The 23380-nt window shown below is 52.3% G+C and overlaps 9 protein-coding genes across 9 annotated transcripts; 3 read left to right on the plus strand and 6 right to left on the minus strand.

Moving 5' to 3' along the window:
* Positions 1-20: 20 nt before the first annotated feature.
* Z517_03223 (uncharacterized protein) lies at positions 21-2318 on the minus strand (the record flags this gene model as incomplete). Its single annotated transcript, XM_013432331.1, has 1 exon — positions 21-2318. The coding sequence occupies one exon, from the start codon at positions 2316-2318 to the stop codon at positions 21-23; it is 2298 nt and encodes a 765-aa protein (XP_013287785.1).
* A 344-nt stretch (positions 2319-2662) lies between these two features.
* Positions 2663-3224, minus strand: Z517_03224 (uncharacterized protein; the record flags this gene model as incomplete). Its single annotated transcript, XM_013432332.1, has 2 exons — positions 2663-2974; positions 2997-3224. The coding sequence occupies 2 exons, from the start codon at positions 3222-3224 to the stop codon at positions 2663-2665; spliced, it is 540 nt and encodes a 179-aa protein (XP_013287786.1).
* A 1323-nt stretch (positions 3225-4547) lies between these two features.
* Z517_03225 (uncharacterized protein) lies at positions 4548-6697 on the minus strand (the record flags this gene model as incomplete). The annotated part of the gene is made up of 5 exons (XM_013432333.1): positions 4548-5048; positions 5162-5298; positions 5385-5658; positions 5714-6351; positions 6400-6697. The coding sequence occupies 5 exons, from the start codon at positions 6695-6697 to the stop codon at positions 4548-4550; spliced, it is 1848 nt and encodes a 615-aa protein (XP_013287787.1).
* Positions 6698-9263: 2566 nt separating this feature from the next.
* On the minus strand, positions 9264-10049 carry Z517_03226 (uncharacterized protein; the record flags this gene model as incomplete). The annotated part of the gene is made up of 2 exons (XM_013432334.1): positions 9264-9341; positions 9399-10049. 2 exons carry the CDS (start codon positions 10047-10049, stop codon positions 9264-9266), a joined length of 729 nt encoding a protein of 242 aa, XP_013287788.1.
* A 1282-nt stretch (positions 10050-11331) lies between these two features.
* On the minus strand, positions 11332-11988 carry Z517_03227 (uncharacterized protein; the record flags this gene model as incomplete). The annotated part of the gene is made up of 1 exon (XM_013432335.1): positions 11332-11988. The coding sequence occupies one exon, from the start codon at positions 11986-11988 to the stop codon at positions 11332-11334; it is 657 nt and encodes a 218-aa protein (XP_013287789.1).
* Positions 11989-12860: 872 nt separating this feature from the next.
* Z517_03228 (uncharacterized protein) lies at positions 12861-13964 on the plus strand (the record flags this gene model as incomplete). Its single annotated transcript, XM_013432336.1, has 1 exon — positions 12861-13964. One exon carries the CDS (start codon positions 12861-12863, stop codon positions 13962-13964), a length of 1104 nt encoding a protein of 367 aa, XP_013287790.1.
* Positions 13965-14206: 242 nt separating this feature from the next.
* On the plus strand, positions 14207-15292 carry Z517_03229 (uncharacterized protein; the record flags this gene model as incomplete). Its single annotated transcript, XM_013432337.1, has 1 exon — positions 14207-15292. One exon carries the CDS (start codon positions 14207-14209, stop codon positions 15290-15292), a length of 1086 nt encoding a protein of 361 aa, XP_013287791.1.
* A 314-nt stretch (positions 15293-15606) lies between these two features.
* Positions 15607-17044, minus strand: Z517_03230 (uncharacterized protein; the record flags this gene model as incomplete). Its single annotated transcript, XM_013432338.1, has 3 exons — positions 15607-16550; positions 16663-16807; positions 16883-17044. 3 exons carry the CDS (start codon positions 17042-17044, stop codon positions 15607-15609), a joined length of 1251 nt encoding a protein of 416 aa, XP_013287792.1.
* A 488-nt stretch (positions 17045-17532) lies between these two features.
* On the plus strand, positions 17533-21843 carry Z517_03231 (uncharacterized protein; the record flags this gene model as incomplete). The annotated part of the gene is made up of 1 exon (XM_013432339.1): positions 17533-21843. One exon carries the CDS (start codon positions 17533-17535, stop codon positions 21841-21843), a length of 4311 nt encoding a protein of 1436 aa, XP_013287793.1.
* Positions 21844-23380: the final 1537 nt, after the last annotated feature.

Consider the following 23380-nt stretch of genomic DNA (forward strand, 5'->3'; position numbering starts at 1 on the left):
TCACGAGGCTGATCAGACTGTCAAGCCTCATTCTCCCGGTTGGTGAACTTCTCATAAAACTCCAGGGTCATCGCTGCTAAGAAGCACGGTATCTGTTTCTTCTCTTTCACCCAGAAATTGATCAGATCTCTGATTTCTGCAGCAAAAGGACTGTCGGAACCGCCGCTAATCTTCATTGTACCGTTGTCACCATCGAAAATAATGTAATGGTCGTCCTCTTCGTCCTCGCTCTCATCCCCCAGATCATGAGGTCGCCCATAATACATACTCGAAACCTTGGCCTTTCCATTGGGGAGAAAGTTGACTTTGTATCCGAGAACGCTTGCAATAACGTCCCGGAATTCTGCAGCCTTTTGGGTCCAGATCTCTCGCTGTCGCCTCATCCTTTTTTCTTTCTCGGCGACAACCATTTCCATATCCTTCAGATCCAATTTGAGCGCATCAACCGAGGTTGCTGGGACCATCTTGACTCCATCAAGGTCCTCACCCCGCAACTGTGCGAGAAGCGCCTTGTTTTCTTCCTTGAGCGTTCGTAGAGTTGATAGTTTGATCGCTTCGGCTTTGGCAGTAGGATTGTCCCGAAGCTCCAATACTCGTGTCTTAGAGCTCTCTCGTAAGGCTTTGAGTTGTGATTTTGTCGCTTGAAGGTCTGTGGCCAACATCTGTGACTGTTGAGCGGTCTTCTGCAACGCGATTTGGAGATTCTTGTTCTTTCTCAACAATGCACCGAGTTGTGAACTACCGCCTTCGCCTTCAGGTTCTTGCGAATCTGCTGGTCGCTTGGTTCCACGAGGCTCGTCCGCAGCTGGGGTGCTGGGTGCAGCTGCAGCTTCAAGTTTCGAAAGATCAGAGTGGAGTGTCTGCACTTCAGTTTTGTATTGATCCACCAAGTTTTCCAGGGCCTTGATTTGTTCTGAGCGTTGTGCATCGAAGTTCTGGTTGTCCATCAAGACAGTTTCCTCGGTATCGAAGGTCTTCAATTGTGCTCGAAGATATTCAACCTCTTTGACGGCAAGGACCCGTTGTCGCTCTAATCTTTTGTAAGCTTTGTTGTCTTGACCCGCGTCTGGTTGTGCAGTCTTCGTGGATTTCAAAGCCTCGATCTCGGCGGTCAAGGCCGCTTTGTCTCTTTCCTGTGCCCTGATTATCTCATCCTTCTCGGCGATATCGCTTTCGACGGTGCCCAGTCTGTCCACAATTGAAGCGTACTCTATTCGTTGTTGGATAAGAGCTTTTACCACAGCTTCAGGGGATTCGAATTCGCTCTCTTGACCGTCGCGCTGCAGGAGGCTTGTCCAGGTTCTCTTTTCGTCCTCTAGAATTTCTCTTTGTATCTGAGCTTCACCCAGCTGTCTTTGCACGTCCCTGAGCACTTGAAGTTCGATTTCTAGACCGTGTTTCTGTTCTTCAACGACCTCGACGCTGCGATGTGATTCGCGCAGTCGCCGCAGCTCGGCTAGTTGTTCTCTGTTGGTTGCCTCGAGCTTTCGAATGTGGCTCATTTGTTCTGAGAGTTGGTTTTGCAGAACCTGCATCGCTTCGCTGTCACCAGTGTGCGACTTCAACGCAGCCACTTCTGCTTCGAGACTTTCGATTTTCGAATCCCGTTGAGACAAGCGCCCCTGCGATGACTCAAACTGCTGAGTCAATTCTTCCAGTTGTTGTCTGACACTGTCCACAGTCTCTTGAAGAACCGCACGCTTTGCCTCGACATCGTTGAGTTGGTACTTGTTATGTCTTTCTTGATCCGCGAGGCGTGCCTGGGCGTCCGCAGCATCTTCCTTGAGTGAAGCTGCTTGATCTTGTAAATCGCGTAGTTGTCGTTCTAGCGCGGCTTTTTCGTTGATTCTCTGGTCCTGCAGTTCGCGCAATTCCTTCGCGAGCGCCTCCTGTCGCTGCGTCGCCTTTTGAGCGGCGCTCTCTGCCGTTTGGTATCTCTTGAAATCGGCATCGGCCCGGAGTTGTTGTTCTCGTAGCTCTTTCTCGTGTTGTAGCGCCAAAAGGCCTCGTTCTTGTTGCAGATTCTTCAACTCGTATTCAAGGGAGTTGATTTTCGCACGCAGGTTCTCATCGCGGGACTGATCTGCCCGGGAGACAGAAGGCTGACGGACTCTGGACTGTCTGGAAGCCTGTGGAGGGTTCTCAACTGCGCCGCCGGTAATGAAATCGTATGACGGTTGTGTGCTGGCAAGTCGATTTTGACCGGCTGCGGAAGCCGGTCGAGGTAACGCTGATTGCCCACCCGAAATGCTTTTGCGACCCGAGAGGGAAATTCTTGAGGTCGATAAGCGCATACGCTTAGACGCCGGAGAGCTCATGTTGCTAGGGCATTTAGTGAAGGAAGAGGGGTTCTAGTCAGGAGATGAAGAGGTGAAGATGAGGTGAAGAAGAGGTGGTTGTTTACACTCTCTGTTTTCGGCCTTGGGAATCAGCCAATGAATCATCCGAAGATATGCCGAAGGATCTCGCCGCGCTCGTCCTTTACAGCCTCACCAGCCATCTATCAGCCTTTCCATCACCTCTGCACAGAATGCCTTGAGTTCATCATGCTTTGAAGCACCTTCCCTTGCCATATCGCACCTAAAGCAGGCCCTGCAGATCTCAATACTCCCCACCAGCCGGCATTTCTGTCTCGCACCCTCTTGACGGCTCTCAATCGCTCTCATCCGGTCGTTCGCGTACATTGAGTACAATCCTCGCTGGTGCTGAGGCACCCTTCGCGTTTGCTCAGGAAACATCCGAGGCAGATGCCCGGCATGTTTCCGATGAAGTCGTTGACAGCCTTCCGCAGCTCTTCGGCGAAGTCTCGTTTGCAGTATGCACGATCGCCAACGCATGCTTCGTCTTGAAGACTCTTCCAGGTGATGTTTTTGCTGATGAGGGTTGCAGCCATCTCTCGCGCCTTGCACACCATCAAATACACCGTCTGCACATTTGTCGTCTCCGCATAGAGTGTAAGCTCGTGAAACTTCAACTGAAGCATCAAATACCCATACTTGTTCGGATTGACAGGTCAGAGACTTTTTGGCTGTCTCTCTTCCAATGCATTCCACCATGACTGCACTGATGTTTTCAGAGTTGCTCATTTCCTTGAGATCTCGCACAAGATATGTGGCGCCTGAATAGATCAGGACTCTCGTCATTTGCCAGAATAACCTCTCGAGACGGAATACGATGGCAGCACGTAAAAGCATCGCAGCGCCGGAAAGCACCACCCGCTGCATCCTAGACTGCGTAGCCCGGTCCTCAGCCACGGACCGCTTTTTCTAGTACTCCAGATAGATCCCGTGGAAGCATTCAATAACACTCCAGAGCCTCATCAAAATCCACGGCCTCAGTGCTGGAATACACAGCCACTCGGCTGCAGCAGTTGTCATCTTGATCAACTGCATACCATCGAGATGGTGGAGGTCTCCCTTGTGGTGTAATATTTCGAGCAGGCTTAGGACGATCTTTGGGTCATCCTCTGGCAAGCAAATGACCTTGGTATTGCCTTCTCCTTCTCTACGTGCGCGAGAATAGCACCTTCCGCGAAAACGATACTGAAACGATACTGACGACCGCTCCAGAAATCCTAATGTCCAGGACATCATTGCCTGTCCCGACTCTGAAGACAACATCGCCGCCTGGCGTAATCTTACACCAGTTTGGCGCTGCGCCTTTCTTGTGCGTTCTCGTCAGGGTCTATTGCGCTGGCATTTCGTTTGCGGTTTGTCCGGTCCTAGGCGAAGGGAGGTTGGCATCTCTGACGTTGAGGTCAGCCATGGTTGTTTCGATTGGATATGTGCGAAGGACGAGCAGAGGAGGCGGCAGGTTGGCAAGTTGATGATGAGGTCGTGTTGAGTGCAGTGGCATTTGAAGGTAGAAGCCAGAGTATTGGGCGAGTGGAGGCAGAGAGAAGAAAGTGACGGCCGAGTGAATTTTCCAAGCACAGCATTCACTCTGCTCCTATCTGAGGGAGACGCTCGTCGTGCACGACTCCTTCCGGCTACAATTACCTGCCTATGTAAGTGCTCTCTCTGTCACTTGACATATCGACGGCAGGACATACCAGCATCTCGACAGCTTCGACGCTCTCCGCTGCTTCAGACACACACTTCCTGTTCCCGGATTACCATTCCCTTCATTGTCGCCAACTCTCGAGCCGGACGACACGTGAACTAGGAAGAGATATATACAGAGCCGCGAATTGGCAGACTGCTCGGACCGCGGGTAACGCGTGGGGACTGACGGATGGAGCTAAACACACAGCTGTCTAGTACAAAGAAGGAACCACTGAGAAAAAGTGAGATGGGTAAAATTGTAGTATGACGAAGCGAAAATATTTCCAAGTCTCTCGCAACAGATAAAACGTGCACTTCGCCCACCCCCTCCCTCCTCCCCCTGGCCCAGCGCCCTTCATCAAAACATCTCCATAAGCGGTACTGCATGCAAAAGCGCCCCTCCCCCCACAAACCTCCCGATCACTGATCTTTGGAGTTTTCTGGCAAACACAGATAAAACAGGAATCAGCGAAACACGTCTACTACGATGAGCGTGCTCTCAACCTAGATGGCGATGACTGCAACGGCCCCTGCTCCGAGCAACACTCCCATCAAGGCGATACCACCTGTAGGTCTCGAGGCAGCGGCGCCGGTGTAGACAGCGACCAGGGACGTCGCGTCAGGGGCAGGAGCATAGCTAGAGATCGCGGGCGTGGGTGTAGGCGAGGCCGCGGTCGCCGCTGCGACGGGGGTGTTTGCTGGCGTGTATGCCGCGGGGGGCGCACCGCCGGGAACATATGGCGGCGAAGAACCGGCCGCACCACCGCCGTACGTGGCTGCTGTGGCGGCAGCGACCGTGGCCGGGGCCGAGTTGCCGGGGCCGCCGTGCGGGTATCCTCCACCGTGTCCTTCTTCATGGCTGGCAGGTCCGTAGGTGGTGAAGGGCCGGAGGGGTGCCGTTGGGGTGACTTTCCACGGGCATGATTCCGTCAAGGTGGTGCCCTGGCACGTCGAGCATGGGTAGACGACTGCGGGGGCCGCAGTGGGTTTGGATGGGCAATGAGTCTGCAAAAAGGTGTTCATGTCAGTTACTGACTGACTGTGCTCTTCCTTCTCTGTGAACCTTTGAAAGGCTCACTTCCATTTGTTAAGAGGGCGGGGGGGGAGAAGGTACTGACCGTTGTCGCCGTGATGAACTCCGTCACGGTGATTCCCTGGGACTGGAAAGCGCACACGTAGCAGGGCATGGATGGGATGGGAGTGTTGAAGATGGGCTTCTGGAAGGTTGACAGCACGCTCGTGGTCGTGTACGTGACTGGGTGAGATGAATTAGTATAACCATCCAACACGACAAAAAGACCATGTGGGGAGGGGAGAGAAAACCCCAGATGAGAGACTTACTTGTGTTGGTAGGGTCAATGGTGCTGCACTGCTCAATTTCGGTCACTGACACGATGATCTCAATGCCGATGCACTGTGATCGAGGGATCGAGGGCGTGACGTAGGGAGGAGCACTCCAGGCTCTTTTCGATGTCGTTACCGTCACTGAGGAGGCCGTGGTTGTCGTAGGTCTCGGGCTTGTCGACGAGGTGGTCGTGTTTGAGTAGAGCTTGGATGTGGTGGTCAGGACAGATGTTGTGAACGTCGTGGTCGTGCTTGACGATGACGTCGAGGTCTATACAAAGGTCAGTCAACGAACATTGGCCGGGGGCAAATATCCTTTCTCATACCGTGGTAGAAGTAGTTGAGCTGCTGGTAGTTGTAACGGAACCACAAGTACCATCTCCATTAGCAATGCCGCTTTCACACTTGCAGCTCTTGGAACAACCATCACCGTCCGCAGTGTTGCCGTCGTCGCACTCTTCGCCGAGAGAGGGATCAAACTTCCCGTCACCGCAGCCGGCTGGTGTTGCGCCACGGCTTAGAATGTAAGGCAGCCCTGAATGGCCATCACCATAGTTCTGGGTGCCGGTGGTAATGACGCCGTCTGCAATTGCCAGGGCTTGAAACCCATTCTGTCCAACAGATGGATACGACGAGAACGCTTCGTGAGTGCTGAAGGACCAGTTTGACAGATCCTCGTCGGTAAGAGTGTCGATTGCGGGAGACGAAGCCACAATATGAATATCATTGTACCCTCCCGCACCATTGTTGTCTTGGCCAAACACCTTGAAGTCACCGAAATAGGACAGTGCTGGTACAGGAGTATCGAGCGCTGCGGTGTTATAGTACTGTGACAAGGAGAGATAGAATCCGGTCTGGGAGGAGCCCGATGGAGAGACACCAGCGGCTGCAAATTTGATACTGTTGTCAATGAGCACAGAGGCCCCAGCGACGCCCCAATTGTCGTGGTTGGATTGATCAGCACCTGTACTATGTCAGCGGTGTAGGATGCCTCAGGACCGCGTGACTTTACCGTGGATAATGACATTGCCAGTGACAGCAGGACCCCAGATGGTGTTTGTGTCTTCCAGGACCTGAATCAGACTCACATCGCCAGAGCCGAAAGGATCACCGATGATGATTGCTTTGAAGGCCGCAAAGTCAGATGTCTTCATGGCACGCCATTCTGTTTCTGTGACCACTTTAGTAGTGAACCCGAGGGCAACAGCATGCTCTTCCTCGTTCCCGACAAGCTCGTCTAAGAAGAGGAGATCTTCAGCGATGACGGAACCAAAGACCGCGAAGCCGGCTGCAACTGTAGAGAAGCGCATGATTGTTGGAAAGGAAAAGCAAAGAAATCGACGATATCCTCTGGACTTGGTAACGAGTGTCTGCAGTTGGAGGAAACGAATGACTGGGACGAAAAGAGTGAAAGAGAGGTACCGACTGACACCAAAAAGATTGAGGGTTGTGATGACTCGCCTTTTATTGAGAAGACACCTGGTCCGAGCGACAACCAGAGAAGAGGCTGCAATGCCTCATTTTCAGGAGTAACATGGTAATTATCGAATGGAAACCGACGTTGCTATACCCAAGGACGCCACAGAATTCCAGACGCAGGGGGATGCAAACAGACAGGCAAGACAAAAACAGAAAACCTCAGCGCTCTCCTGAGATTCTCGTATAGACAATTGACAGATTCTGTGATGGCTGATGGCTGACAGACAACACGAAGGTCCAGCCGTCTTGATTTTTGAGATGTTGTACCACCAACCGGCCAAAATGGAAACTGTGGCGTCCCGTCCAGGCTGATTCCAGCCTTACAGCCTTGTTTGACAGCCTGCAGTCGGTAAGACACTAATCTCCCTTGCAGTCCGATATACGAGTTTCGGCCCCGTGCCTGAGCTGCCATGAGCGCCAAAATACTGGCAAATGAGGCGCATCCTCCAGATCGGCCATGTTTCTATGGGAACTCAAATTTTCTGTCTCGAGTCTTGGCTGGCGTCAGGAGTCAGTTGCCAACCTTACCACCGACTATTTTCGGAGGAGGTATTGCGTGGTGGCAGTCTGTGACAGGGTGGCAGGGCAATCGAATGCAGCCTTCTGAGAAGTGACAGGCGTGGAGATTTTATGAGTTTGGGAATTGGACGAACAAAGAGCGATGCATCTCGTATCGAAGCGCTCGCGAGTAGGGCCAAGAGGACGTTACTTCAGCAGAGAAAGGAGCCTTGCGCAATTTGACGCCTGGCTTTGGCTATCCGGAGAGATTCGAGGTCCTGGTGAGCAGCTGGTTGGCTACAGAAACAACAACGAGGCTGGACGATGCTTTGAAAAGGGGACATCGACGGCAATCGTTTACGGAAATTGCGCTAGCCTGATATGGAAATATCGCTCTTGGCAACTTATTTGGGACAAGCTGAAGCAGCCAGCAAACTTCCATGTCATCGTGTAGGAAGATACAGATGACACAGGGTTCCAGAAGACGGTTCCCACATGTTGGTCACCGAGACTATCCTCGACGCGGGCCTGCACAGTTCAATATGTGGGACACTATTCGCTGGTTAAAAAGCCCTACTCGCCCCAAAGATGACATTTCCGACAAGTTCAATGCCTTTCTCCACGGCATCTGCCATCGATAGATGAAATACTGGGCGATTGGACCTGCAGCCTGCACGTTTCCAAGATTCATACCCTGGCTGAGGCCCTGCATGGTGGGGATTAGCTCTTGCTATGACTGGGAGCGGAGAGTAACGGCATACATTCACTCGTCAACGATGACCCTAAGACCAACAAGTCTCTGTCGTCGGTCGCGCTGTTCGAGACTGTGAGACACACCTGGACGGCGTGGAAGGAGTCTAGCATGACATCGAGACCCACCTCAGAAAGTGAGATTGGCCTTGCTCACACGAGCCAGCCTCGCCGCGAAATCACCATGTTGTGGCTTGCGTCCATGGCGAACACTCTGTTCCCGCCTGGGAAGATATCGACTCTGATCTCCTCTGTTTACGCGCCGAGGGAGTTCGTGGTTGCCAGTGTTGCCCACCGTCCTGTGGATTGGTTATCGCTCACAGGGCTGTCTGCCCTCAATCGGATTGGAAACCTATGTCTGTCCATTCCCGGTGTTTGTGCGCAGAGTGTAAGACAAAGCAAGGAGGATGCTAGAGCAAGAGGTCTACTTGATCGGAGACGAGCAATCAGCACTGAGAAAGGGGAGATAAGAGGTGAATAGAATAGGCAGGAAAGTGGAATGTAACAGCAGCTCGTTGACCGCGTCCTACGTTGCCCTGGTCCCACCATATCCATGGTCTTCTCCATCCACCTGTATTCCGCATTGGAGCCTTCGGAAGAGACAAGAGTAGTAGTCGTCATCCCCAGCGATGACCTTGGCGTCCTGGATACAGCCAACCCGTCTTTCTCACCAATCGACACATGTATTGTCCATCCAGCCCAATGACTTCTTCACCACTTACGTCACCTGAGTTTGATTCAAAGTAGCTCACGTCGAATTCACCCTGGTGGACACATCAATGCCTCTCGTGGCGATGTGTGGCGTGGAAGTAATCCTCGCTACCGCTGTTGTAACAGATGAACAGGCCCTGCAAGTTTCCCTCATATACCATTCCACAACCTCGAGCAGGTCCCCCACGATATCTCTCCGGCAGAAGAGGCAGGGACTGGCAGGGCTTGCGTTACACTCTGTGCGCTCCAGTACCGTACTCCAGGGTTCCCTGATGCAGAGACTCTGAACATCGAGCATCGCCCGAGAGATTGATTTCTTGTATGCCCAGTCTTCGCCGGGTTTAATGCCTTTCTTAGCTAAATAAAACATGATAGCGCTGTATTTCGCAAATGAACAGCTCCGGGTCTCCATCGCTGACGCATCAACTGCACCTGCATCTAAATCTCTGCCAACGCACTCCAAGATATCATCGAAGAACTGCTGTGATGGCAGCATGGTTTCCTTTCCAAACCTATCTGGAGGACGGATTCATCAGAGACATGCCTTAGCTGCCAAAGGACTGTGATACATACCTTTAAAACTGTGTACCCGAATCCAAGAGCTGACTCGGCGAATGAAGGTAATGTTGGGGAGGTGGAACGTCGACCCTGTAGGAGCAAGAAATGCTTCGTCGCGAACCAGAACAAATCGTTCAATTTGAAGACGGCGGCAACACTCATGCACTGTTCCATTGTTAGCTCGAGTGAATCGTCTTCAGGAGAAATCCAGTTGTGATTGATTGGTGTCATGTTGCGTTCGTAGCCCTTGAATTCTTCTATTATACCAGCAAGCCTTGCGGAAAGCCACGGCCTCAGTGCTTTCACACAGAATCGCGCATCTGCAAATTCTACTAGCTTCACGAGCCTCGAGCCGTCACAATGATCGACACTCTCAGCTTTATGGTGAGCAATGTTGCAGAAGTCGAGGACAGCCTCTGGATCGTCTTCGCGCAATTCGATTTCTCTCGACCTTCCCTCTGTGAATGATGACGAGAGCATACGAGAGAAGACTCCTGACGCAAGACTGATTACTGTCCCCGAGACTCGTATTTTGAGGGCATCGTCCCCTCGGCCAACAGTGAGCAGGACATCTCCATCCTGGACGACCTCAACGAGCTTCGCGGGGCGCTTTGTGGGTGCTTCGTCGACTTGCGGACTCCCGGGACGTTTGCGGCTGGCGCTCATGTTGAAATTGAATCAAGAAGATCTGGGGGCCTGTCCCTGTCGCGTTGATCTGCGGTTATTTGGTGAGTTCTGAGTCTCAATGTTATCGCCTACTGTCAGCGTGGGTGGCAGAAAAGGAGGGTGGGTGGGAAGAAGAACTGAGCAGTTGTTGCAGTTGAAACTTAGAAGTGTGTGAAAAGAGAGAGACCTTCACAATTAGAACTGAGATTCGAGTGAGGTATCTATCAGGACTCCGAGGATGTGAAGAAATTCACAGGATAGAGTGAATGTGCCGAAGGTGAATTTGTAGTCCGTACTATAGCCGGGCAGGTGAGCGCGGAAGTGTAACAGAGAAGAACCATAATCTCCCTCAGGTGGGCTCAGGTGCTTATAACTCAGTAGTTGGTCTACACGTTCCAATTTAGACCTCAAAGTTCGGACCGATGAGCTGGCGATTGAAGCTGAGAGAGAAATTGTATCCATGGAGCTGGCCACGGCAGGTGCTCGTCCAAGCAGAGTTTCAAGTGCAGTACCATTGCTCACAATGGGAGCGGTGTCAAGAAGAAACCTGGCTCCATGAGATAAGGAGATCAGTTGCTCGTAGTGGGCGAAGCGATCAAATCAAAAGAAGACTGCGAGGGTCTCTCAGCCTCGCTCAGGTGACTGAGAAGTACCATTAGAGTTGGCATCTTCACGTGCACTTCTCTTGTAGGAGGAGGTGCTCAACTGCAACGCTGCAGCAGCGACCTTCCAGGGAACAGAGACTGCTGCGTCCAAACCACTGAAGTCGGCCCATTTGCGCATCTACAACCCCTGAAAAGGTGGTGGACACAATCATAACTCATGTGGACGTCTGCTTTGCGCCTCTTCGCCCTGCTTCATCAGCACCGGCACCCCAATCCATTCGACGTTATGCAGAGCATTGATGTTGGCGGTCTTAATGGGATGTGAACAGAGGGATGTTCTAGCTCAAGGGTCATGGAAAAGATTGCACAAGTCAAGGAAACAAGTCTGGTTTTGGCACAGGGCATCAGTCAAGAAGTGAAGAAGGTCTTGCCATCCAGACGGAAGAGACAAGTCACAAAAGAAAACCAAGATGGGAAATTTGACTCGAGAGAAGGACAATAAGAAAACCACGTCAACTTCACCTCGACTCCAGCTAGAACCATTTCTTCTTTTCTCCCCAATATAACATCCTTCACCAACGCCGTGTGCCTGTCATTCCGTCGGGAAGATACCGCCACATTGACATCAATCACTTGCGACATCCTGGGATCGCCTTTCTGCTCTCAAGATTCAAGCTTCAAGCCTCGAGCCTCGCCCTCTTATCGCCACCATGTTCTTCTACTCCTCCATAACCCGTGCCTTCATAGCCCGTGTCAACTTTGTCATATCCACTCTCAAAGTTGCGTTCTGTCAACTTCTGACCTTCCACGTTGAAACTCTCCGACTCTCCCATGTCGGCGTTAAACATGTCCTCTTTCTCCCGCATAGGCCCTTTGCCCTTTGTGTCCACGCCCCTGCTGACCACATTGTACGCCCTTCTTCTCCGATGCCGTCTCCAGCACAGACATCCACCGGTCAAGAGGGCGAGGAGGACGATGGCGCCGACGACAGCAATTATAATGATGTACTTTGTGGCAAGACCGTGGCTGCTGCTGGATGACGCCGATGCAGATGGAGATGGAGAATTGTCAGAATTGAGCCCGGCGTTGCTCAATTTCTCGGCCGCATGGGTGATCTTTGCCGGATAGCGAGTCGATGTGGTGGTAGGCAGGCCAAGCACGGAGCTGACGGCATCGTCGCCGACCCCTGCTTGGGCCAACTTGCCCAGAGCGTGGGTAATCTTTGGGTTGTTCACGCCTGAGGTCGCTGTCGCCTGATGATCAGTCACCAAGTTAGGCACTGCACTTTTCGCGCCTCGGATGCCCAAGAGTAGGACGTCTGGAAGGTAGTCCATGTTTGAATATTATTTTCGAAGAAGAGGCAGGGCCAACTAGGGGCAATCAAAGGGTTCAATTAACAGGTGGATTGATCAACGAAGGAGTGACTCGGTTCGAAAGGAAAAAGATGGAAACGAAAGGGGACTTTGCCAGCGAAACCCAGGGCACCAACGCTTCGCAAAAGGGAATTCCAAAGATCGTCGCGAGAGCAGCAAAGGGACGGTATATCAGGGAGACATGTGGCGGCTCACGCACAGACCGTAAGAGCGTTTGCCAGGCACGGGGGAGCTGAGCATAAGCACTTGTTCAAAAAGCTTCAGCACCTCAGACACGGCGTTATTGGCCGTCAGGGTCTTGTAAGCAGAGAGTGCCTGATATAGTATCAGAACCAGATTGCGCAGGATGTGCCAGGCGCAGGATTGGGCAATTTCGTGGACCTCAGCCCCCGACCCGATGTCAGCTTTGCCATCGAGGCCATTCAGCTCAAACCGCCCCCAGAGCGAACCGGTTCACCAAGCTTTGCACAAGCCTCAACGCTCGGCAGAGCTTGACCCAATCTGGTAAACGACAGTACGATCCTTTTACCCTGAATGGGGAATCATGGTTTAGCTGAGCACATGCTAAATAGGTGACAACTTAACTCCTTGCTATTGGAAGGAAGGAGACAAACCTCAAGGATACGGAGGCCGAGATTAAAGCCTCAAGCTAGGTACGTATTTGTCCATGTACTTGTACCCAATTGCGCAAAATGATCGTGAATCAGGGAGACCAGTATCACGTGATCTTCCTGACTCGCGCAGATGAACCCTGAGAATGTTGTCACTGTTGTTCTGCACATGTGAAAGCGTGCATCGTAGTCACGGCAGTCTAACAGCTGCACTCTGACTAGATGGCTCGTGGCACTGGGAAACGTGCAAACAAGACTCCCGCGAACTCGACCGTCCACACAAAGCCAGCTGCGAGCTCGACATCTGGCCCTCCGACTCCTTTCCAATACGCCCCAATTTCACTCAGACCCTTCCTTTCGACCCTTCCCACGGACCACATATACCTCGTGCACCTAGATCAAACGTCGCCGAATCTCAAGAAACGTGTATTCATTGTCCCTGTCCTCCTCAATCTTCTCATCACCATCGGACTCTGTGTTCGCTTTTACTATGCTGTTCCCGTCTACCTCGAACAAATCATCACGATTTTCGGCTATGACACTGCATATAAAATCGACACGAAGACTGCAGGAGCGGGAGAACTCTTCAACGCTGTCACTTCACGAACGGCCTTACTCATGCTCGACTACGTTATATTCGGTTTGATTGGAAGCTGGCCCAAGGAATTTGTCTTTGGCAGCAGACTGTTGAGGTTCGTTGGTCCGTGGGAATGGAGGAGAACAATAGGTTTCAGAGATACGGAGATAATTGTTCGCAGAGGAAGGAATTGGGATACACCGTTGCTCGTCGGGGACACTCCAGATGAAGGAAAGAAGTGGAATCTGGATGACGAATTGACCATCAAAGTCAAAGTCGACCCGGCCATGCGCACCGCAACTCTTGCAAAAACTGGATATCTACTCCTTGATAAGGATTGGGATCTCGACTTCAAGGCGATGCTGGACGCGCATAGGCTAGTGGAAAAGGGTGTGATTCAACTGGGAGACCTTGAGAACATTGCTCTTGTATATTATGAGAAGCAATGGTTGGTTTGGAAAGTCCACGAGCAGTCAGACGTTATTGCCAATGGACAGCAGCAGGACAGCACTGTCGAAAGATTCAGACGCATTCTTGCAGATCTCGGCGCCGAAGCAGTCTTCTTCCGCTGGATCGAGATCGTCCAGTTTGAGACCTCGCAACCTGGCGGGTTCACTCAAGGACGACAGGCTGAGGCGATCCGCGAACTAAGGACTCGCCTGGAAAAGAAGGGGGTGGATTACGCCAAGTTCTGGGAAGATATCGGTGGACAAGCTGGTCTTCCTGGTCTTGACGAGCAAAATCAATAATGATCTACGACATGACTGACGTTCAACCACCCTACTAGTGCCCTACATTGCACTTGTTCATGTAAGATGTTAGAGCACGTGCCTATTCCACTTGACAAGGCTGTTGTGCAGCCTTGTCTTCTGCACATCACCCCGTCCCTGACACTCTACCCCGCATCCGATTGATTCCAGCAGAGAAAATATTCCACGCCCAATTCTCTGTCAATTCGCAAATCGCTTTCACCTCCTCAGATTTCCTAAACATGTCGTCACCCAGCATCTATCTCGCCGTTATCGGCGTCGGCGGTGTCGGCACCTGTTTCTTGTCCCAGATTTCCTCGCTACCTTCTCGCCTGCGCCCCTCACTGATCTTTCTCTCCCGCTCCTCGAAACAACTCTACAACACGTCTTACTCCCCCGTCTCTCCCTCCGACTTACAATCCTCTTCCTCCAAACTCCTCTCTGTCCCCGATGAACTGGTCAAATATCTCTCGTCGGCTCCGGGCAAGGTTATACTTGTCGACAACACCTCGTCTCAAGACGTTGCAAACGCATACCCATCGTTCCTGCAAAAAGGGATAAGCGTCGTGACGCCGAACAAGAAGGCCTTTTCCGGCAGCCTGCAGCTCTGGAACGACATCTTCTCCGCGGTCGATCAGGCAAATGGAAAGGCCATGGTATACCATGAATCCAGCGTGGGTGCCGGCCTTCCCGTGATATCCACCTTGAAAGATCTGGTCGCGACGGGCGACCAAGTCACACGCATCGAAGGTGTGTTTTCAGGAACCATGTCGTTCCTGTTCAACTCCTTTGCCCCCGTCGACGGATCTGGCGACGGAAAATGGTCAGACATCGTAAAACAGGCGAAAGAGGCGGGCTACACGGAACCAGATCCAAGAGACGACCTCAATGGCATGGACGTCGCGAGGAAGCTCACCATTCTCGCACGCTTGGCCGGGTTGAAAGTTCAGGGCCCAGACGCTTTCCCCGTCCAGAGTCTAATTCCGAAAGAGCTCGAGTCGGCGAAATCGAGCGACGAGTTCATGGCCCGTCTGCCGGAATTCGACGAGCAGATGGAATCGTACAAGGCCCAAGCCGCCGCCCAGAACAAGGTTGTGCGATACGTCGGGTCGGTGGACGTTGGCAAAGGCGAGGTCAAAGTGGGGTTGGAAATGGTCGAGAAGGGTTCCCCGATCGCTGGCTTGAAGGGCAGTGACAACTTGATCTGCTTCTATACCAAGCGATATGGTGCGAATCCGCTGGTCATCCAAGGAGCGGGTGCCGGCGGCGAAGTCACCGCGATGGGTGTCACAGCAGACCTGATCAAGGTGGTCGAGCGGCTGGGATAGATAGACAAAGACACTGCTCCTTCCGACAAGGCATAGGAGCCGCCAAAAAAATAAATACAAAAAAGTTCTTGCCTGCAAGATCCCTCCGTCTAGCTATCAATCTCCGTCCCAAATCCTGCCAACCTTGTAGATATGTACCCAAGATCGATGGATAGACGTGTCTCGAGGGAACTCATTTATTCGATGTGGCACTTAAACCAAAACAAAAACATATATTGACATGAACCTCGTGAGATAGATCGGCGTATTTACGTGAAGACAGTGCTCCCCTTCTTCGATGTCTGCAACTTCCATTCCGTCGAACCTCGAGCCTATCAGCTTCTGAGGTACTTCTTGACGGCCTCCCCCCACACGACGCCGCGTTTGTAAAAGTGCATGGCGGGCACGCTACCCTCCTTCAGCCCATCAATGGCCTGAGCGAGTTCCTCGCCCGATCCTTCTTCCTTCACCTGGGCGATCGGATATAGATACGTCTTGAAGGCGAACACCAGAGCCTTACTCTTCGGTAGCCTGTGGAGTGTCTGCCTCTCACACCTCACAAATGTCTTGTCGACGTCGATTTCCTCGAGTTCCTCGACCTCATCACCCTCGTGGGCGTGGTTGGTGCCGCGCCCAGCCGCATAAAGTTCCGTGTTCGTGGTAACGGACCAGTTGACCCGGCGGACGTATTTGCCCACTTCAAGCCGGGAGAAGAATCGATCCATTGATGCTTCTAGTTTTTGGGGGTAGCCAGGCACAGGGTCGTGGATCTTGGCGAGTCGATTACCAAGTTTCTCGCGGGGGTCGAAGCCGCTGGGACAGCAACAGACGTAGGCTTCGAGAACATATTTCGTGTCTTCTTCTTTGCTTTCGTTATCCGCCTCCTTCTTATCCATGCTCGGATCCCCTTCTTCGGGGAGCAGGAAGAGAAAGTCTTCGTCCAGGGTTCGTCCGAGAGTCTCGAGAAGCATTTTGGTCGATGTGCGAGGTGACGGTTTCGCGGGAAACAGTGCTTTCGTCACCAAGTTTTCCAGCATAAACGTCTTGCCCTCCTCATAGTCGGTTTCGTGTAGTTTGAACATCCTGGGGAAGCGCAGTGGCAGATAGGTGCCAAAAAGAAACTGGTAGAGTTCCACCACGGCGGGACGAATGCGATAGTCGTCATTTACAGCAACGACGTGCTCACCGTGCTCGGCTATGATTTTACGACGGTAGGCGACCCGGTCTGCGTAGTTCCTGTCCATCACTAGTAACTCCGAGGGTGGGAGGTTCTCAAGTGCTGACTCGTCAGATTCGGCTCGTGTAGAGTCAGCCTCTTCTTGTAGGTAATGCGACAAGAGAGTTCAAGTAGGCTAACGAAGGGAACAGTGGCGGATCGAACGAGAACTCACCCATGGTCAAATGGTATTTCGGTTTGAAAGGTCGGATACGAAGAGGTTCCGTGGTTTCCCAGTCGAACTCCGGTTGTTCTTCCACTGGGGGGAACTCTGGGGCTTTGAGATAACGATTCTCAAACCCGATCTTCTTTGCCGCTTTCTGGAGGAGAGGTCAACGATGTCCGCGAAGCGAATAGCTGGGAAGGTCCTGAGTGGCAAGGCTGACACAACTCACATTCTTGACTCTCACTTGGTTTAAAGCCAAGACAAGGAAGAGAGCCAGGAGAATGATGTTGGCATAATTGCTCAACGTGAACAATGAGGCGGCTTTGAAATCCTCCCAGCTCCTCCAGTGCCATACGAAGGACGGCTTCTCGATGTTTTGGAAACTGCTCATCGTGGGCGGGAATGTGCGTTCCTATTGATTGTCGATTGACTCGGATCCGTCGTGATGACCTGCAGATGACACCCAGATGACCTTTTGATGTCGTGTGACTCGGGACCAAAGGTAAGAGACTGACTACACAGTACTCTCAGTCTGGCACATATAGATACCATAGAAGATCCTTACATGTCTCTCTTGCAACAAACAAGTACATGCGCCCAATGACATTACTACCAAGTCAAGTCATTGCATATAGGCGTAGTCCGTTGTGTCCATTCAGCCACAGTAACCGAATCGGGACAAATCTTCCGAGACTCGATGGAAAGATCAACCGAGGACGGATTCGCTGACTAAGAATTCCATCCATTCACACGACATGCTGCCTGACTGACGCGGTGTGGATTAACGGTTTCGCCCAATGCCATCTGCGACTCTCTCTTCCCCAGATAGATCTGCCCGGAACTAGAGAAGTTGCAGAGGTGGTGGTGAAGGGGGAGACTATGGCGCTACAGGTCTATATTTCTCATACCGGCGGCCTTCTCACCTTCAACGACCCCGTGGCCCGTGTCGACAACCTGCGGTCATGGATCGAAGCCAACACTGCTATTCCGGCCTCACGCCAGATCTTGATGACGGCTCGAGGCAAGATTGTCAAGAATCTCAACAACGAACAGGAGGTCTACGTCTATGACAAGCAGTTTCTCTCCCCAGACTCCAAACCTCCCTCTCGAGATGATGTCCGACTCAAACCACTCTCCGATCCCCCTTCCTTTCTCACCGACGAGACCAGCCTCAAAGCATGGCACGAGTTGTTCAACTCTCGGCGCACCTGGGCTCTGGACACATTTGAAATTGCCAGAACAGGGGTGGAGAACATTGAAATTTGTGCAGAGGAGGCATCCGTCATCGCTCGGTCCATGAAGGTCGCTCTGGACAACCTGCGAAACCATGTTACGACGCTACAGCAGAGGTTCGAGGAGACAAACCAGTGGGCTCAGGGATATATACAAGAACATCGAGAGATCCTCAAGGATTGGCAAGCGAGTGTAGATACACTTGCAGAACTTCCCGTCCGCGAAGATGTTGTCAGGGTGTTGCGGCGTCCGGCTGAGCCAGATGGCAAGGACCCGTCGGCACCTGTTGGGACTCTTTTCGATCTGGTGGACCGAGATAACCTGCAGGCTGCGGCGGAGAGTGTCGAAAAAAGCTCGGCAGATTTTGAGAGGAGGCTGCGCGAACTGCAGTCGGGCATGGAGAAATTGAAGCAGGAGACAAGTCAGGCTCAGGCCCGCTCAACACAAGTGCCAGATTTCGACACCAATGCTCTGCTGGATGAGGCTGAGACACTGGCGAAGCGGATCAGTTCGGACTATGAAGACGTCGTACAGATGCAAGACAATCAGAAATCCGTGGTTGCAGCGTCAAGGAAAGCTGCTGTGCATACTCGTGAATTGTTGCCTGCCATGCACGGCGTCGTGGAAGAGATTATCCAGGCTTCCTTGAGTGCCTCTGAAACACGAAACACTGCGTCTAATGACTGGTATTCCACACTTCAGACTATCTCGGGTATTCAATCTCGCCTTGCAGAACTACAATCCGAAATCACCAACCTGGACTTCCACGACAACGACAACTTTGCTGCTCTCAACCGGGTTTTCCAATTACCGCTTGTCTATGGCGCTACACTTGTGGAAGCAACTCGTAGATCCGAGTGGACTGAGCGGATGCGGGCAGAGGTCGATGTTCTGCATGAAGATCTCTCTCTACAGACTGAGGAGGAGCAAAGACGGCGAAAGAAATGGACCGCTTCCCACAGCGACTTTCTAAATGAGGATATGAATGCCAAAGATGCACTGATCGATCTGAAAGCAACAGCACCTCGAAATTCCTGGCCGTTTGTAAGCAGGGACGAAATATTCGCTTGGGTTGACGATCTGAGAGCTCTCGGTATCAACGACGCAGTACAATCAGTCATGCAACGAATGAAAGATTTAGATGCTCCTGTCCGGAAGCAGAAAACGAAGCCTTTCAAGAATGGGAGTATTCATGACCTTAGCCAAAGTGCTGCTCTCCGCAGCGGAGATGAAGTGAGAGGTCTCCAGGAGGAGAAAGTAAGACTCGAGGAAAAGCTTCGCGCATCAGATAGCCGTGTGCGGAAGTTGGAAGATCTCCTCCATCGTCAAAGCCAGCTCAGTCGGCCTGCTAGTGGAATTTTCCAACCTGGCAGCGCTGCGGACTTTGAACGACAACAGACGCCTTCTCCAAGTGCGCTACAAAGGCATAGCGACCTGTCTCGGAGGTCATCTGTTTCGCTCAGAAGACTCTCCAATAACCAGGACGAGAAGTCTTTAGTGCAGAAGATCGTTGCGTTAGAAGGTCAGATCCAAAAGTTACAGGAAGAGGCTCACGCAGAACGGCGTTCAAGTACTGAGAGTAGAGACAAGATGCAGGAAGCGGAATTGGTGAAGCGAGACCTAATGGCTAATTTCGAAGCGCAGAAACAAGAATTCGAGGAGGAGCGACAATTGCTGGATGACGAAGTACACCGTCTCAAAGTTAAACTGGAAGAGGCTGAGGAGGAGCTTGATCGTCTCAATGACTCGAGAGATCATTTGCGCTCCGAACAGGATCAGACTATGATTAACCTGCGGAACGAGTTGGAACAGCTCAAGAAAACCTCTGCGGAGGATCTTGCGCTGGCAGATCGCAGAGTCGAGTCTGCACGAAAGGAGGCGGCTGCGCACCGAGAGCGAGCTGCAACGCTCGATCGCCAACTTCACCAACTCAAGGAAGAACGAGCATCCGCCCAATCCCAGAGTATGACTCTAGCGAACCAACTTCGCTCGATGGAAGATCAACAACAGGAATACATCTCGATCCTGCAGAGCGCACATTCGAACCTATCACCGGCAGGTTCTCCTCCAGATGATCTTCACCGTCTCGTCAATGCTCTGGAAATTCTGTCCGAAGGTGCCGCAATCCATGCTCGAGGTCTCGACGATTCTCTCCAGCTTGCTACCGCGGAGAACAAATCGCTTGAGGAGAAATTGGCCAGTGCAGAAAGTGAGATCAAAACTCTCACAAAGAAACTGTCCACGATGGAACAGCGTGCGAATGAGTTAAGGGAAGACATCGAACAAGAACGTAGCAAGATCTCTGTGCTGAAGACTGAACTTGCGGGCGAACGCGCGGAGATGGATTCTTTGCGCGAGAAGTTTGCCGCTGGGGAGACTGGTTCTGATACCCTCCGGCAGCAGCTGAAATCTGAAGAGATGAAAGTCGCGGAATTGATGGACCGGAAAGCCGAGGATGAAGGTGTCATTCAACGCTTGAAACATGAGATTGAAGATCTTAGTCAGGAAGCTGCCAACGCGGCAGAGAAACAAGAGAAACTGCGCAGACACTTTGATAAGAGGGGTGAAAGGGCGAAACAACTTTCCGAGAGATTATTCCACCACCACGATCGAATCATTCGCATGCTCGAGCAATTTGGCTACTATGTTTCCCGACAGGAAGACACGCTGGTAATTCAGCGCGCAAGTAAAGTTAATGCTAGCGCCGTGCTCAGTGGCAACGAAGGGTCAGGGCCAGGCACTGCTATGAAGCGAACCATTTCCGGTTCCACGCCAGCACAACACTACTCCGACCCGTCGGACCTGGACACCCTGTATTGGACGTCCGACAATGACCTCACCTCTGAATCGACAAAATACTCTGGCTTCCTCTCCGCCCTGTCGAGATTGGATATGGACAGCACGATCGACCTGATCACAAAGCGCTACAAGGACGTCGAAACGCTGGCGAAGAAATACCAGAAGGATTCTCGTGCCTACCGAGAACGAAATCACCGGTCTCAGGCCGAGGCGCACGATAAAATCGCATACAGGAGCTTCAAGGAAGGAGACTTGGCCTTGTTTTTACCGACGAGGAATCAAGCAACAAGACCCTGGGCGGCATTCAACGTTGGGGCACCACATTACTTCTTGAGAGAGCAGGATGCACATAAATTACAATCGAGAGACTGGCTGCTTGCACGAATCACGAAGATAGAAGAGAGAGTGGTGGATCTGAGTAGGAGCATGCGTGGTAACACCTCGTCTTCAACCGTGGGTATAGCGAGCTCGATCGTGGATGATGGTGGGTCGACCCGGAGTGTTGACGATGAGAATCCCTTCGAGTTGTCAGACGGGCTGCGGTGGTATATGATTGATGCCCAAGAAGAGAAATTGGGCGCGCCTGGCACACCTTCCGTGGGAAAGTCAACCGTGACAGCGAGCAATGTCGAGGTCAAAGGACATATGGGGCTGGGCAGGAAGGAGCACAAGTCAAGTATGGGCATGGGTGGCGGCGGCAGCGCCACGACGACGATGGTCACCAAGACGCTGACCAAGAGCTTGGACAGTCGGCGGTCGAGCTCAGGGAGTAAAAAGAGCGTGGATCTCAAGGGCAAGCTTCAGGACCGGAGCACCGCTAAGGACGGGATGCCTTCATCGAAGCTTACACCATTGGCGCCCATTTCAAGCGACACGGACGTCGAGCAAAGGCGGGCGCCTCCACACGATGCAAGCGCCAGAACTGTGCCCATCCCGGATGATGACGCCCACGCGGATGCAGACGCAGAAAACGAGAATGACGAGCCTGAAGGGCGGAATTTGGCAGGCTCAAGTCAGCACCAAGGCCCGGGCCAGGGTCAGGCGGGGAATGCGAGTGTCCCCAGCATCGTGCGCCGTCCCACTGAAGCGAGTCAGACGGATCGGGAGGATGCACAGGTTTTTGAAGTGGTGAGGCGAGATCTTCTTCTCGGCCCATAAGCCAGAGGAAAAGTTGTAGCAACTGATGAGAAAAACAGAGTGGTGACCACCCTCCTGGGTCTGAGCTTGCGGGCCCGGCCGCGATAGCAAGACATCCTCAAGGCCTTGCAGCTGGCTACGCTGCCCTCAGAGCGATGCAGAATGAGCCGCCTCTGGCGGCGCAACGACTGAACAAGAGACCGACATATTCAGCCCCGAGTCCGAGAAGCACATCACAATCCCCCTATAAAGCGAGGAACCAGAACGTAACGACGCCAACAGCAAGTCCAGCGAGGAATCCTGCAGGTGTTGCAGGAGCTGAGACTGCTTCGACTCCGTCACCTCCGGCAAAGCCGAGGGAGAGACCTTGGGACAAATTGTTCAGCATGGAGTTTCGGTCGTAGTTATGGAGACACGTCTATGGCGATGGCTGTGGCAAGAAAACTATGTAGAATGTATCGCGATGGGGGCTGATGCAGACTGTAACTTTGGGGGAATGGTTGTCGTGGTTCTGCAGCATTTTGACAATCGTAGCCGTGACCACGGGAGAGATTGACGCCTATAGGAAGCAAAATCAAAAGCTCTATTTTGAACATGGCAGTTGGGAACGTGGCTTGTCCGTTGTCATTCATTTAAGAGGCTCTTCCTCCACCGAATTGAGAGAGTTGCATGCCTTCACTAGAACATCCTTGTTTATACCTCGTACTTGGTGGTCTGTGTGTTGCGCAGCTGAAATACATCACGTGATCACACGTGACAATATCACTGACGCAGCTCGTGCGTGCTCATGATCCTGCAGGACAGACGAGGCAGAGGTCGCCGGTTATTCGTTCTACCCGTCTCGCACATCGCACATCGCACATCGAGCATCACACGTGACGGCAAGATTTTGTGGCCCGGGCCACAGGCGGGCAGGGTAGGCAGGCGGGCGGGCGAGCCATCCCTCCATCCATCCCTCCACCTGCCATCCACCATGCATGCATGTACGAGGTATGCTTTTTCGTCAACAAGACAATAATTTGCAGCCCTAGCATGTCTCGTGTCTGGGTAATTTCGTGAGAGGACAAGGAGGTACCTGTGGACCGGACTGGAAACAAGGTTTTTTTTTTTAACTCGTACCTACAGCTACTAGGTATCGAGGTTTGTATGTATGTACTCGGTACAGGGAGGCAGACGGGACAAGTAATACCAAGGTCCAAGGTCCAAGTAACCAGGTACCGAGCGAGCAGGCAGCGAGTGCAAAGGCAAGTAGCTTTTTCTTCACGAGTTTATTTTCCTGTGCTGTGCTGTGTTGGGTTGGGGGGCCTTGCCTTCTCGTAGGGTGCTGGGCATGGGTGCTGGGCATTAAACTCCGCGGTAGTGGTAGCGGGAAGAGTTCAAGGTCCGTCAATCCGTATGTGGACCGTGGACCGTGGCGTGAAGAATGCTGTAGCGTCACGTTGGAAATAAAATGCGCGCACCAGAAACACCTAAAACCTACCTAAATAAATGCTTGAGAGGTGCTGGTGTGCCAAGATACCTTTGCAGCAAGGTCCGTAGCCTCGATAGGTACAAGCAC

The sequence above is a fragment of the Fonsecaea pedrosoi genome (assembly GCF_000835455.1).
Source record: "Fonsecaea pedrosoi CBS 271.37 unplaced genomic scaffold supercont1.2, whole genome shotgun sequence".
Lineage (NCBI taxonomy): Eukaryota > Fungi > Ascomycota > Eurotiomycetes > Chaetothyriales > Herpotrichiellaceae > Fonsecaea > Fonsecaea pedrosoi.